The sequence below is a fragment of the Gavialis gangeticus genome, unplaced genomic scaffold, assembly GCF_001723915.1.
Source record: "Gavialis gangeticus isolate Ggan-Ray unplaced genomic scaffold, GavGan_comp1, whole genome shotgun sequence".
Lineage (NCBI taxonomy): Eukaryota > Metazoa > Chordata > Crocodylia > Gavialidae > Gavialis > Gavialis gangeticus.
Genome location: NW_017729031.1, coordinates 103200531 through 103217352, shown reverse-complemented (window position 1 = coordinate 103217352; position 16822 = coordinate 103200531). Strand labels below are relative to the sequence as shown.

The following is a 16822-nucleotide window of genomic DNA, read 5'->3' as shown; positions in this document are numbered from 1 at the left end:
TTTCACTTGGATGGAACTGAGCCTTTCTAAAGATCTCAGTTATTTATCATTGCAGCTGAAAGATCCCTCTAGTCATACTCTAAAGGAGCATTGCTTTGTAATTGCCCATAGTGGAATATGGACCTGTAAAAAAAAAAAAAAAAAAGACAGAGGTTGCATACCAGGAATTGAAGTTCTTTCATCTTGTCCTTTTCCTTGGAGTCACTAATATTATGGAAGTCTGCAGCTTAGAGGAAATGAAGGAGCAGGTTGGGTGAGACAGCGGGTGCTACCATGCTGAGCTACCCAGCTCTGTGTGCCCGACCAAAAACTCACTTCTGGTATCTCCCCTGGGGTGCCTACTTTGAGCTGAACCCCTTCCTGGAGCAAACCCACAAGCCTGGGGTAATCGCTGCCACCACCTGGGCTCTGGTCTCTGTTAGGGCTCTGTGCAACCTGGGGTACACAGACCCTGCAGACCTTGAGGGTGCTTCACCCATGGTAGTATTTCTGGGTGCTCCTTATATCCTGGAGCCACCCAGGATGTTTTCAGGTAGGACAATATCAGATGATAATCAACTGAGTTCTGCTAGAAGCAAAAAGACCTGTCCCTACTTCAAGCATTTACAGCTAGGCGTGCTGTAACAGATAGCTTTGATTAATCAAAGAAGGAGGAAATAGGAGAGGGGTACAAGAGGAGGAGTATTAAGGAAAATGCCTTGAGCAAAACAGAATAGGCTTGTTGGCCCTTTTAACATGCAGTTAAAGATACATAACCCTAATTTACTGGCTGAATTTAAGGTAAGCTACTTGCATATACATCCAGAGAATTCTGGTGTGCATTTCCAAAATGCCTGCTGGAGGAAACGCCCAGACCAGGTGACCTGACCCTTAAATAACTTTTCTAATCGCATCACCTGGTTCCAACCAGAAACAAGCATCCTCTAAACACTGCTGATTTAGCCCAATCATTTAAAAAGTGGTCAGCAACCCCTTGTGGAGTGACCAGAGTCACAAAACTGGTTCTGCAGGTTCCCTGGAGGAAAACTGAAGACAAAGGGTCTCAGACCTGGAGACACAGAGAGAAGGATTTCTTTACATGCACCACCCATTTTTCTCGCCTCAGATCAGACTTTACAGCTACCATTTATCAATGTTGCTAGCATCATATAATTTGAGATGCTACAAACTTTTTGAATTATAAAATCAATAGCGGGGTATGAGCTATGGGCTCTGCCTAGAGGAAGGAGTTCTGGGATTGAGCTAGGTGGATGCCTAGCCCTTTCATCCCCTGTCCCTCCTCTCCCTACACACCCTCTCCCTTCCCTGCTATAGTTCCAGCTTCAGCAGTGGGGAGGGTAGATAAGCAGTGGTGGCACGTGTTGCAGTGGGCAGAAGTTTGCTGTTGCTGGGGGAGATGCCATTTCCTTTTTTTTGGTGCTGAAAACCAGTGTTTTTTGGCTTGACATGCACATTAGTAGCAAAAAAAGAGGTAACATTCCAGAGTAGCAGCAAACTTCTGGCTGCTTCAGTATCTGCTGCCACCACCCAGGGCTCAGTACTGGCCAGTTATGCCTCCGTATAAAATGCCCTGTTTATCTCAGACCATAGTGTAATAGGTGCTTTCCTTTTTTAAAGGGAGCCGTTGTAGTGCAGCTGAATATGCATGACAAACTATATACGTGATATGTAATATCTTTACATATCTGTAATGATATCTGATATCTTTACAACAGATTTATTATTTCTCACTAAAACTCTAAAAAAGGGTTCTCCTGGATCACCTAGCCTTTCATGAATTCTTTACATGTGACAGTCAGTTTGGAGGAAAAACAGGAAGCAAATGATCAATCTTGCATTTTATTCTCCTGCCTCCATTTGTTTTTACTTGGACAGATGTAGAATAAAAACAAAGGACATTTCTTATCAAGCAAAACTCAGAAGCAGTTTCACATAAAAAACATAATGAGTATGACAGCCTACAAATAACATCAAGCATGAATCTTCTTACACAAGAAAGGAGAAATGTCCTTTAGTATATTTACTTCAATCAACACTAATAAGGTTTGCTTTATGTGTTTTATGCATCCACCATTGTAATTATAAATCCTTGACATTTTAGCACTAACATTTATATCTGTCAGGAAATCCACCCACAGTCATCCTTAAAGGGACAGCCAAATTGTTACTATAGATGTTTATAGGCATACTGACATACCATATTTCCATATTTGTTTGAATATAAATGATGAAGTTTTTCCCCCTTAACTAGCATGGGGAAAAAAGCCCCTTGTTTTATATTTGCATACTCATAACCTCTCTCCCCACCATTAAATACATTGGTTATCATTAAACTGCTGTGAGAAACAGCATGTGCTCAGTAATGGAAACCAACTATGAAGTTGATTGAATGCAGCACATGTTGAGCATGCCATAAAACATCTGGCTCATATTGGGCAAACATCCTGATGGGAATGTACCTCAAGACTAGATTAGCTAGCCCATCTCAATAAGATATAGTGCCCATTGTGTTCAGTCCCTCTCAGCACCAACTCTTTCAAGTCATGGTAGACCACTGCATGAAATACATTTCAAGTTCCTCTTCCCTCCCATAGCTGAGCATTATCTTTCTTTCCCATTTCCAGTTATTCCTGTTTCTTCATAAGCCTTAAATGTCTGGCAAACAGCACCAAACCTCTGTGTAGCTGAGCAGCTCTGTTGCCCCCACTCTTTGCCTGTTACATGATTAGTGTGACTCCACCCTTTTATGGTGTAGGGATGGACCAGGTTGCCCTGCACATCATCTGCATATAAATTTTTGGAGGGTCCCAGGACTTGTGACTAGAACACTCAGTTCCAGTTGTGAGTGAGGGGCTAATTGGCATTCTAATTAGCATCCTTTTGGGGGGAGTGCACACACACAATGAGCAGAACTGGGCTGTGGGTTCACCATGGCTTGAAACGCTGTTGACACTGTTGGGGCCTAGCTCAGTGAACTGTATGATAAGTGTTGAGCCTTTTGGTTCTGGACCACAGTAATATCATGCATATTTTGTACTTTATATAAGCAGGTACAAAAGTGACGCTCAGAAGTGTGTTTATGGAGTTCCTATGCTGAAATTTCCAGCAGTCAGGGCTGGGGCCAGAGTCAGACCCACAATGGTCTCCTGTTCCTCTCTACAGTCTGTCCTGCTCTGTGTCCCTTTCCACAGTTACTGTCACATGCAGCTCACCTCCATATTGTGCTTGTGGAGGGAACAGAACCTGAGCAGTGTCTTACAGTAAGGCGAGGCAGGAAGACTTCAGGGAGAATAAATTGGGGGGAAGGAAGGGCAGAGGGCAATGGAGCCACCATTTATTTTCCCTAATAAAATAGGGAAGGATGAGAGAGGGTGGAAAGGGGATGAATTCAAGATGGTACTTCGATAATTAGATTCTACACATGGAAAATTATAACAAATATATAAATTTTCCATATATGTAAGCTAATTATTGGGGGTGGAGTTTATATTCAGGGTCATTTTGTATTCAAGTTAATATTATATTTGTGAGATGGCTTAAGAAAATTGTAATTTAGTTATGTTTGACAAGCTGGTCAAGCATTGCCCCAAATTTCAGTGTTAACAGCTGAATCTATTATACTCTTGAAAACAGTCACCCATGTCAGCAAAGGCCAAAGTTGCAAATATATGTAGTCTCATTTGCACTGTGACCTTGCAGAAGAAAACCTGCTGGTTCAACTGTAATAGAACCATGCAAATAGTAAGATAGCTTTTGCCCTGGTAGTGCTATCACTCACCTGGAACCTAGGCCATCCTTTTTTATTGCTGGGATATCCTTGTCTTTGCTTTTCTGCCATTATGCAAGAACAGGCTTTACAGATCTGTTAAGTATCACTGAACAGCTTTATCCATCTTGCCCCTTTGCCATTCCTGCATTAACAAAATTTACAACTGGTCATGGATGCAGAAGAAGACTATCAGTCATGACCTGAGAAGCAAATCTCATTGCACTCAGGTGATGGTAGGTGTTGTATGAAGGAACTTGGGGGGTGGGGATTCCATAATGATCTCTTTATAGTTGAAAGTTTGAAAATGGTGTTGTCTCTCAATTGGAAAGGGAGCTAGTTGAATCTTGACATTTTTACACAGTTGACTAATGCAAGTTGAATTTAGAGACTTGTATGTATCCTCTTACAAATGTGCCAACATATGCTGCAAAATGCCCTGGAATACCAATTTAGTGCAACTTCTGGTAAGCCCCTCATGTGCCTACTCTTTCATGGCAGCTCAGCTCAGTCTGCCCATTTTTCTGAAGTTGTCACTGGCAGTTAGTTTCTCCTTGTTAGTCTAAAGTGTTGTCTCTTACAGGCTTTCCCTTCCTTGTATTCACAACCTAAGAGTAAGGTAGTCAGCTGTTAACTTTAACTATTTGATAATCTAGATGATCACGGGTTCTCTGTGTTGCTTTAGGTTCAGATTGGTTTTAGGTGTCTGGTTATTATTAGGGATCAAATACATGGGAAGAGTTGTAGTGGTTGGAATGTCTCAATTTTGATTTTCTGTATTTACTCATGTTTTTACAACAGCCAGGTGTTTTGTAAATAAGCTTCCATTCGTATGTTTTTACAGTCCAGTCCTCAAGTTGTTCTTCTAGTGTCTGAATTTATTAATAGATTGTAAGACTTGACTATTTCAAAACTGCCTATCTGATTTATGAATTTTACCTAGTCATGACTAATGTGTGTGGGTTTTTATTTTATACTGAGCCACCATTTCTTGCTATGTGATCGAATTCAATGGAAAACTCAACAAACTTTTAACTTATTATCTACTGACAATTCTTTGAAATGAGTGATGAATTTGAAAATTATTTAAAGTGTTTGAAAAAATGAGAAAGCTATTGACATTAACCTTAACAATAAGATGTTGAGAAATACCAGACTTAAAGGAATGCTGTCAAGGACTTTGAATATATGGATTTTGTTTAAAAATTAAAAGTTTTAAACACATTTTTCTTCCCTGGTCTTTGTAGTCACAAGTGCCAAATATCAGAGCTGAAACAAACTCAGCTGTAAATAAAGCTGAAAGTGCATTCTTTTTTCCAAACTAATTAAAGGACAGAATTAAAATAAATGGCATAAATGCTGATGGCGGAGAGAGAATAATTTCAAAGGTGCAAAGGAAAATTGGGGCTAGAATGCTTGGCACATTTATGTCAGTGTATTTCATGCCAATTTTGTACCATGGCTGGAGTAGGTAAACAACCAGCTGTGTAAGGTAGACACTAGTATAGTGCTTCACTACTATCTGACAGGAGAGCAGATAAAATCTGTGGGCCTTGAGTAGATGGCTATGTATGGGTATGCAGGAGACATGCAACACCTACATTTATTTAATGGTGGTTTTTCATGGAGAAATTCTATACCAGTTAAGTGAGTTACATCTGTGCAGGGAGGTAATATGTGTCAACTTTTTTCCTTATACCTATGCAATGAGCAGTTGCACCACTGTACACATATTTTGTGTTCAAGGCCTCAGTCATCTAACTGCAATGGACATTTAATAAGAAATGGGAATTTATCTCTTATTTGTACTTTTAACATCTCCATAAAATTTCTAAAAATATCCATGTTTCAGTCTACATGGAATGTTACTAACACAGGCAAAAACATTTATTCCTTTTAAATTATTTTTTAACCTGACAGTACTTGAGAGCTGATGAATTTAATTGCATGCAAGTTTTGCTGTTTCCTTTTGCTATACAGTAACCTACATATATTGAGTGTTTGGGGTTGGGGAGGCAGTAGAAGTATCACTTTAGTTCCACTTATGTTGGCTTAAATCAAGGCAGTCTTGTTTATGCTTGTTGTTTTGGAACCAATGAAGAAGTTAAGATGCTTACAGTTTCTATAACCTGATTAAGAACAAGCTGGTTACCAAAGCATATAATATATATATATAATTTTAAAACCTTTGTTTAAATTTGTATACAGAATACCCCTCAAAACCAGTTGCTTTTGAGCTAACAAAAATGTTGTTTTTTTTTTTTAAATCTACATCATTCAGTCATAGATGATAATTTGTTTTACTCTGTGAAACTGTGAAACTTTTCAACATTATTTACAGGTAGTTGTTCTTGGTTGAAAAGTGAAATTATCCAGGTTTGGAATGTGTTTTCTTTATCTTTTTATATTGCTTTTTGTATGCTAGGGCATGCAATATATTTGATTAATTATACCTAAATATTTGCATGCAATATAATATATGCACATACTTGTACATATATGTTTGCTTATTTAAATATGATTAAACAAATAAGTGTGTGTTCACACACATGTGGGTAGGAGTGGGGGCAGAAAGGTGTGCTTGTATGTATGTATGTTCATCTCAGTGGATTTTTGCAAATATGCTTTGAAGGGATGGAGACTGTCATTGTTCAAGTTGAGCTTATAGAGTAGAATGTTAAAAGTTGAGGAAGGACAGGTGACTCTTAAAAAATGACATATTTTTCTCTGGGAGCAGGGAAATGTGAGCATTGTGTTTTGGATGAGTTCTTAAATATCCATTTTCTGCATCTCAGTGACCAATGTTTCTCTTACGAGAAACAAATTTCCTATTTTGCAATGCTTCTCACTCCTGTAGCATAATTCTCCTTTGTCTTGTTGTTTACGTACCTTTTTGTAAATGAAATTATATTTATGTTTGTTATTTTGTTTTTTAGTATGTGTTTTCTAAACTTGTGCATAATTCTGTTTTAATTTTCTGTAAATTGTACGACCGAAATAACTATAAAATAGTGATGGTTTTAGTACGTTTTGATAGATCTGTACCATGAGACACTTTTACGAAATCAAAGGATGACCTTACTAAATTGCTTTATAATATATTTGTTGCATTTACTGTCAACTTTGACTGTTCGTTGCTGCCTTGTTCTAGATGTTTAAACAACCAAATAAGGGATTTTTAAGTAAGCCAAACAACATGTAAAAGTGTTAAGGGTCTGATAATTTATTATTTGTCTGTGTGACTTACAGATTTTGAAATATGACACCTTTTAATAGAGATTACAACAATGTGTAGTGCTAAAGTCCCAATTATACAAAAATACCTGTTAAAGAGATTCAGAAGCAATGAATACTTGTGCATTCTTTCTTCAAGTTGCTTAAGAAATAGAAATGTTTAAAGAAAAACAGCAAGTAAACAGCTTCTAATGAAGTAATGGAATGACAGCCAGTAGGATTTTATATATTAAAAGAAGTATTTTGCTTTACTAAACTTTTAAAAAGGATTACTATACTGATACATTAAATTATTTAATTTAATATATTGAACTTTTTAAAAGAGAACTTTGCACTGTGAGCAATCAAAATAAGAACATTATTAGTAATAGATTTTAATGCAGGGTTATTTTTTAAAGTGTTGCTTTGAGAGGATCATTTCACTCTTGACAAGAAAGGATTGCAGTACTCTCTAATTAAAGAATTTTCTATACTGGAAATGAGAAGTCAATTACTAAAATTGTTTTTGAATAGCTAATTTACATATCCTTAATTGTATTCATTCTTTTTGAAAGGCTGAATTTGATATTTATAATGTTTTGATTGATTAGTAATGCATTGTTAATGTTAATAGCATTACCAACTAGGTGTCCCTCCAAATGGAACCTGAAATAGCCCTGAATAAATGCCTTTAATTAATAAATAAATTAACTTTTTATTTCTTTTGTGAAGACAGACCTTAAATCTTTCAGTCCCTGATTTGTCTGCACTGTATGCAATAAAATCTCTTGTACGCAATGTTAAAAAGTGGGCATGGAAACCCATATCAAGTAGCGTCATTGGTGAGTACAATAGGAGAGCCTCTAGATGAATGTTTTATTTAATATAATAATGACAGGAATCTGCCAAAATAGTGTACAACCATAGAACTTCCTGGGCTCTTCATTGTACTGGTTAATCAAATAGTGATAGAATTAGGAAATATATTTTCTAGATTATGAGGGCTAAAAAAAAAATCCCATTTGGAAATGTAAACTTGGTCAAAATTATCTAAGAATTTGTAATCTTCAAACTTGATTAGGGAGAAAAGATTTTGGTTTTCTTCCCAGCTTGGCCATTGACTCCCCCTGTATAACCTTGTACCTGCTACATGAGGAAAAAGCTATTATTCCTGTGGCCTGTGGGGTAGTATTTTCTCATGCAGTAGGTAGGAAGTTAGATAGTGAGTAGTGCTGTTGTTTCATTTGATGAATATGATTCATTTTACATGTGTGATATGGGGAAAATGATTCACTCACATCTGTAAAATGTTTAGAAACGTGTTATCCAATACCTTAGAAGTATTATCATATACTAATATAATGCACTAGGGTATTAAATCACAGAGAAATTCCACCTGGTACAATAAAAAGATGCCTGCTTACTGACCATCACTTTTACATTTGTGCTCCATTTACTCTGCTGCTTGCCCGCATAATACCAAAGTGGATTTCAGACCCTGGTGTTGATCTTCAGAGCTTTCAGGCCTCATGCTGTCTCATACTGCTTTTCCCTTGATAACAGCTGCCATGATCAGAAATGAAATTTTCATGGCACAATAATATTCATATGACTAGTTACTTAAAAACAAGAAAAAGCCATGCTTTTGTTGTTGGAAATAAAGAACAATGTGCCTAATTTTCATGGTAATTGTAAGAGTGACAGTGTAGCCAGGATGGCTCAGAAATTATGCAGGAGGCAAGGTTGGTATCTTTTATTGGACCAACTGCCTAGTTGAAATAAAGTTAGACATCTGAAAGTTTGATGTCTAATTTTCAGATGTCCAATTACATAGTCTGTCCAATATAAGATATTGCCCCAAGAAATCCTTGCCTTGCATTCATTTTCATGTAATACGGAAGGCAGGGCTGGGGGCACTAATGAGACCAACTCATTCAAAAATGCACAAGCTTTCATAGGCAACAGCCTACTTTGTCAGATGCTATGAATGTAAATGTCTCATTAAATTCTCCCTCCCTTCTTTCCCCCCTTTGGATTTATGTATTTGTAACATGCGGAGATCCGATGGTGCTGAATGCAATATGAACACCTGGATAGTTTCCCTGTACTTCATCATTATGTTACAAAGAGATTTGTCTTGTTACTAGAATTAATCTTTCCCATAAGCTTGGAGTGAATACAATACAAATTGTGTGTGGTAAGAGGTATGTACGTGGCCATAGAAAGAAAGCAGCCTTCATATGGAAAAAGAGAGCAAGCAGTCTTCCTAATTACTCAAGGTTTTTTGTGTACCACTGAAATATGCATTGGTAAACATGAACTGACACATTTCTGGCAACCAAATTATAAATGAGTGGAAGACCTAAAAATGTCAATTTCTTCCTCAGAAGCATTTCAAGTTTTTTCTCTTTCTCCCCATATTCCCTTCTCTATTACTTCTCTTATTCCTTTACCTTCTGCATTCCTTTATTCCCTTAGGCAAATTAATTCCTTTAAATATTTCTCTCCGTGCTCCAGTATTTTACTAGTCACAGCTTATCTATTTGACATAAATCTTAAATGACAGAGAGGGCTTGGCGTGCTAATATTTCATATAGGGTGTGTGTATGAAATGTATACAACGTATGTTATGTGTCTCCTAAACAGATCTCTAGAAAGTTTTTAACAGAGTGAAAGTGTTGCACTTTCCAGATTCAGCATATATGAAATAAAACTTCACAAACTGCACAAAATTTAAACAAACAAACAAAAAGGACGCCATAAGTTTCAAAAAACCTGAGACAAGATTTGGTGATAAAGGAAGTATGTATGTTTTTGCACAGAATTAGAGAACTATCTTGGCAAAATATCCTCAAGCTTATGAAGTTACTAAAAATATTGCATCCATATCTTCTACTCCTGAGGCCAGAGGACAGTTTAAAAGTACATCAAAAGGCATAGGTACAATTTAAAAAAATTCCCCCCCAAAATACATTATCATTACTAAAACATGGCACTGGAAATTTAAAAGTGGAAAACTGAAGGGGTTAAGTGCTGTTTTGTAAGCTTGAACATACTGTCTTGTACATACTTCAGAATATTCAAGTAAGGAAGAGAATAAGACCAAATTATATACTTACTCTTTATTTAACGGGAAAGAAGCTGAAAACCAAGAAAAGTGTTTTTTACCCCCATTGTACATATGCTTGTTGTGTTTTGGGATTGCTTAAAAATTACATGGTTTGTAAAACAAGTACCGCCTCCATTTGCGTGCATACTATTTAAAACTTGTCATCTGTCTTTTTTTTTTGTTTCAATTTTTGTAATTGGGCTTCAATATCCCTCTGCTGTACATTTTTATGCTGAAATACAGATGTTTCTAAATACAGGTTCGTAATACAAATCCTAAGATCATTGTTGCAAAAATGCTAGTTAATGACAGATCATTATGATCCTGACTGAGAGAAACACCTTTACATGACAGTGTTTAAGCATACGTTTAAGTTTCACTCAAGTTAGTACATTTAAGCAAATGCATAAAGGTTTCCATGAACCTTCACTTATGAGCCAATTTCAAATCTGATATTTTTGTTTGCAGGAAGGGAGCTTTTGAAGCAAGTCTGAGCAGTACTTAAAGTATAAACTGTATGGTTCTGTTTCTTGTTGTTTTACAGCTCATTGCTGTGTATGATGAACAAGAATCTCACCACAAGATTGATGGCACCAATGGCAGTTTGACAGATGGACACAGCCCAGATCCTTTTGAGATGGAGGTAGCCGCCCAGCTGGCTGCTTTTCAACCAATTGGTGGTGAGATTGAAGTTACACCATCTGCATTGAAATTGGGTGTGTACCCATTACTTCCTCATTTTTTTAAATCATCCCCTGTGTACCTTAGCTGTACTCCTACTGTTTTATTTTCACTCTTCCCGCTCAGTTGCTTGCATGTGCGCTCATGCTCTGTCTCCCTCTCTCCATCCAGTCATTGGCTTCTATCTTCAGTGGTAATAATACTGTGATGACACAATACAGAATTTTTCAAAAACAGATTGAAAGGGAATCCCATTGCTATGTGCTTTCAAAGCAGCAGTGCAATCTGATAAATATCCAGCAAAAGAATGATCCTGAGAGGAATTTTCCTATGTTGTATTTAAAAAACAAAACCCAAAAAATTATCCATGAATTTGTGTTAATAATAAACTCAGGGCTTAAACCACAAAAGGGAAAAATAACATCTTTTGCCTGTGATTCACCCTAACTGCATATGGGCTGTTGGGGTATCTGATTAGTGTGTGATAAAATTCTTGCAGACTTGGTACTGAAATGTTTTTGCTGTTGAAATATCTGGTGTTAATTTTAATTTAATTGCATTTAAAAGAAGCACGAATACCGATGAAAAGTAAAGCCAGAAATAAACATCCTACCAACATTTTATTGAACAATATAGGTATCTTTAAATTGTTAACAGAAAAATGCTGCTGCAGTAGAATATATTCTAATTTGTGCTTATGAAGGAAAATGTTTACATTTGAGTTTAGTAAAGACTTTCAGATTATGCTTTCCACTGTAACTGAACGTTTTTGATTGCCGTTAAATTCTACTTTTTGAAATTTTTTTGTACCTAAAAGTGTATGTAAAACTTATTTTTGTCATGTAGGATGAATGAAAAGATTTGCATTCATTTGAAGGACCTGCAGTTGAATGATTTGCTATTTTATTTTTATACCTAACTTATATTACATGATGGATATTCTATTCTAACATGTTTTGAAAGGCAAAATCTATTCCCTTAATCCCCTGAAGCCTATTTAAAAGATCAGTAAACACAATCTAATCAAGCTCAATACTGTAATTATAGATTGGGATGGAACAGAGAATTATATTGTATAATTTAGCCTCATGCAATCTTACGTAAAACAAATAATAATTTGGTTTATAATGGCAGTGCCAGTAGAACTTTGATTTTGGCAAAACACAGATTGACCCACTATGTCATCTACCAGATGGGATCATTTTTCATAATACTATGGAGTTGGAAGGAGAATTAAAAGAATAAAAAGCATGGTATAGTATAAAAATATATGCCAATTAAGTTATCATGTCGTTTCTAGAATAGAATTTATATATGTTCTTAAATGAGACTTTGTAAAGATGCAATGCTAGAGTTTCTGTGCTTGTCTCCCATTCCTTTTCAGATTGTTTCATTTCACGTGTTAAATGAAAGCTTTTCTAACAGTCAACTCTTTAAACTCAATTTGAGTTCTGAAAGTCTGCCTCTCTTCTTTCTGGCCTTTGCAGCTTATTCAAAACGAAACAAAACCAAAAACCTTTTACACATCCCATGCAAGTTTATTGACTTCAACTTGTGCAGCCATTTACACCAATTCTGAATTAAATTTAAAAATTAAAATGCAGGTTTTTTATGAGTACCATTGCTACCTCAGGCAGATTAGAATCTGACTTCCAGTGTAATTCTTTAGGTAAGTCTGCATTGCAAACAGTAGTAGAAGTTAAAGAAAGATATTTTATTTCTGTATTTATTTTTCAAAAGATGTTGCTATGACGATAGATGTAAGTATCAAGCAGATCTGTTGAGTAAGGTGATGTGATTTTTACAAAATCACTTGTCAGGGTAGATCTTCATGTTGAGAACTCTGGCATTTGTTTAGCCTTTTAAAGAATATATTGCAAAAGATTGCTGAATTTACTTGAATAGGGATTATATGTCGATTATTTATTCAATAAATGAATAAAAACTGTAATGACTTTACTGTGTGTTTTAAGCATTGATTTCAAGAATCTGTACTTTGTGGCCACATGCACCTTATTATCTATCTGTGTGTTTATAATGGTCTCCCTAAAGAGTGCTTAAGATTTGTAACTAAATAAAGGCATAAAAAAAAATTCTTTTTCAAACATAAGGGAATCCATATACATTTTGGAAAAAAAAGTTGAATGTTATTCAACAGTTCCTTATTTGTAAAGGATATGTCTCATAATATGATGGCATAATCATGCACACCTAATCTTACTACCTTTCTGTCGTTTTTATTTCTTTACCACATCTTGGAATTACTTATTTCAGATTCCTGTATGAACAGTACTGTCCAGATATTAACTAATCTGTCTCAGGCTCAGATCCTAGTTTTTTTTTATTACCTCCCAGGTAGTTAACTTTTGTTTTTCCTTTAGTAAGTCATATGAAACTTTGAAAATGAGCCAGTTCTCTCTTTGTGTCTCTCAGTGATCCTATATTTCACTCAAAACCTAAGGTACTTCAGATCCTATATTACTTCCATATGGGTTGGCAAAATCTTAAAAAAACAAAAAATGGTCAAATGTATTTGAAATTTGGCTGTTTTAAAACTGTTTTCATAATATTTAGCATTTATCGTTTTATAGCACCTTATATTATACAGCCGTTGATTTTTGCCAAATATTATACTACTTGTTCTGTTTTATGTAACATAACATAGCTCATAGAGAAATACATTAAAACATTTTCATGTAGCTTTTATAAGGAATTGTATCCTGTTTTGGTGTTGCCTTTAGGAAAAGTAGAAAAAGATGTTATGCCTTTAATTAGGCCAAAGTGTCTAAGTATTTCCTATGCCCATAATATGAGGTTAAGTATTGGCCTGTGATCTTAGACAAACATGCTTGCACCACACACATAGCAGAACTGAAGCAGAGTATCAGGTGTTGTTGCTGACACTGCTGTTGTCTGAATTTAGACTACAAAGCAAGTAAGTGTGTAATGGTTTCCTATTGCCTGAAGGGCTTTAGTGGAGTCTTTGGAATTCAGAGCTGAAATTACTGAGAGAACAAGGGTCATTTGCTTCAATTAGATCCATAAGTCACAATTTGGTCATGGCATTTTATCCTACTGGTTTCCTCTTAGGCATAATTGCCAAAAAGTTAGGCTTGATTGCATAGTCACCTCTCTCAAACTGTCTTTATTTATTTATTTATTTTTACAGATTAATGTCTTATCATGCAACAGATAAATGATGTAGTAATTACCTTATGATAGCATTCTGCTATCACCCATTCAGGCATAGATATAGATCTAATGATGATCTGACACATACTTTTACACACCCAATTTCCTTGCTTCTTCCAGAAATAGCAATGTTATCTCCATTTACTTGGACTGGGATAAAAAAAAATAATATCCTTAAATCCGAAAGGTAGGGTGGAGTAAGATAGATTCCTTATATGTTTGCCTCAGATCTGCTTCTCCAAGTGTCTTGCCTTTTTAGGTTTTGTGAACTGGAGAGCACTACAGTTCATTCCATACAGGGCCAACAGGTTCAATTACAAGTGTGGAGCCCATGCCTGTTCCATTCATAAGTGAAATATACTGCATAAGAACATACAGGCTGCCAAGAATTGCTCACTAACCTGAGTTCCCCAATCTAAAACAAACAAAACAAAACAGCACCTTTTTATATAGTTATGGAATTTTCTTCCTATTGCTACTGCAATTAAGATTTAAATCAATAAAGAATTATATATTTAAAAAAACTTAATGCCCACTCTCCAATTACTTTTTGTGGTAGATGATAGAAAAGAAAGACTTGATTTTGCAGTAAAGACAACATTGCTCAAAGTGAGGAAAAAAATAAAATCGGTGTGTGTTTATATATACACATAAACTTAATTTGTCCAATCAGCTATTTCAAACAGTAAAGCCGTGGGCCTTTTCTTTTAGCGCTCTTAGGCCAGATACAGACATTGCACATAAACCAGTATAAGCAATCTGGAACTGGTCTGTACTTAACAGAACAGAGGTTTGGGGCACATAGACTGGTTTAAAAGTGGCAGAACCTGGTCTAAGATAGACCTGGATTGATGAAGTATCAGATTTTAATTGGTTTAGGTTGTAACGGTCTATCAAACTTCTGTACCAGATCTCCTATCAATTCAAGTTAGGTTGCTGCCTGCTGGCATCCGAGGCTGCTTTGTTAGGCCCCCACTTCCCCCTTCACAGGGAGGCCTGCTGGAATTCCACTGGGCTTGGCTGCTCTGGCCAAGCATGCAGTGGGACCTGCTCCCTGGCTGTCACAGAGCCAGCCAGCAGAGCTTCTGTCCCTAGCCCTGTCTCCTGCCTGCAGTAAGCTGTTGACCACAGGGGAGAGGGCCTATAGCTCAGGATTTTTCTGTCTTTGCACACTGTCCCTAGGTGGGGATCTGGTGCTCTGCAGAGCACTGGTGAACAGGCAGCAGGTGCCCCAAATGATTCCTGCAATTGGAATTCCAGCAGATGTGCTGGGTACCTCTTGCTGGGCACTTGCTGCTCACTGGAGCTCTGAGGGGCCTGATCCTTCCTTCAGCGGAGTGGCTAGGTCACTCGATTGGCTGCCAGGTACATGCCCTGAATCACCTTCTAGGAGAGCCTGAGAGCTGGTCACCATGGCACGCCAGGCAGCCTGGCCTGTGGGTGGGGGTGTGCCATGGTTATCCTGCCACTCGTTACCCTGCCACACTGCCATGGTTATCCTGCTACTCGTTACCCTGCCACACTGCTCCATTTGGCAGTCTCCAGCACTCTGGGAGACATGCAGAAGCACCCCCAATTAGTGCAGGCAAACTTTGTGTCCTGTCCTCCTCTCTTTTCCTGCAAAAGGGCAACTTTTGTTCTGTTCACTGCTGGACTAACCTAGTCCACTTAGAGAAATGCACATAAATTAGTTTGAATCTGCCTCAGGCTGTTTGAATGTCTGTATGTAGCCAGAATGAATACATGTAGAACTTTCACATCAGTCACAAATGCTGACCTAGTATTAAACTAGAAGCCTGGGCTTTAGTGACTACCCTTTCTGATGGGTTATGGGTAAAACTTTCATAACACCTTAAGAGTTTTAGGTTTGGAAAACCAGTTTAGGCCAGTGGAAACTAACCTTTTTGGCAGGCGTGCCACAAATGAGACATGCCCCTTCTTCAGTTGCTGCTCTGATTCCCTTACCCTGCTCAAATGGCAGCTCTGCCTTCTGCTTCCTGCCCTGTGCTCCGTGACTTATCTGATGTTCTACTTTCTGCTTCCTGTCCTATTTGCCAATGTGCTGCTTGTCCATGCCCTGATCAGCTATGTGGCACATGCAGAACTTGTGCATGCCACTCCAGGTTTAGGCAAGTAGGAACCTAAATCACAGATTTAATTGTTTTTAAAATTACTCTGCAAGAGCTTTAAAAATATTTTAATCTCTAAATATAAATATTTGCCTAAATTCTTTATTGTTCCATATCTTTTTGGCTTAGTTTTGATTTAACCTCTTAAAAAATATGGCACATATTGTGCACATTCTCATGATTAAAGAGACGATGTTATCAGTTTTATGCAAAACTTATGCAAATTTTCAAAAAATCTTAGATTTGCTAAATTATTCTATTTCCTTAATTGGATGCAAAATCTCCAGGATTGTCTCTGTTTTATATTTGTCAAAACCAAACTTAGTTACTTAAAAATTTATTTCACACAAACAAGTACCCTTTAGATTTTGAAATGTCACTCATTGCCAGTAGAAATAGCTTTTTTTAATCAAGAAAAAATTTGGTGGATGCAGAACTACAAAATGCTTCCTTTTTTTTTTCTTTAACCACAGACAAACACTTCTGTTACAGAATTTTATTAAGTATTGGTGATAGTCTTTTAAAGCATTCCTAAAATGCTTTCAAATGAAATTACTAGTATAAAAATAATTTTAAATAACTATGTTCAGAAGGAGCAGCAGTTCAAAAACAGCTCAAGCAAAAGGCAATAAACATACTATTTTAAGTATGTGGCATCTTTATTTTATAATCTAGTCAGGTGTTTTTCCACTTGGCCACTTTGGAAAATGCAATAGGAATTCCAAATTTAAC

At 36.7% G+C, this 16822-nt stretch overlaps 1 protein-coding gene across 1 annotated transcript in view; it reads left to right on the top strand.

Annotated features, from left to right (window-relative positions):
* Nucleotides 1-16822, top strand: part of PARD3B (par-3 family cell polarity regulator beta) — a 999825-nt gene that overhangs the window by 324908 nt on the left and 658095 nt on the right. Inside the window, exon 4 of the mRNA XM_019523483.1 lies at nt 10633-10804. Within this exon, the coding sequence (XP_019379028.1) occupies nt 10633-10804 (172 nt within the window). The remainder of the gene's footprint in view (nt 1-10632; nt 10805-16822) is intronic.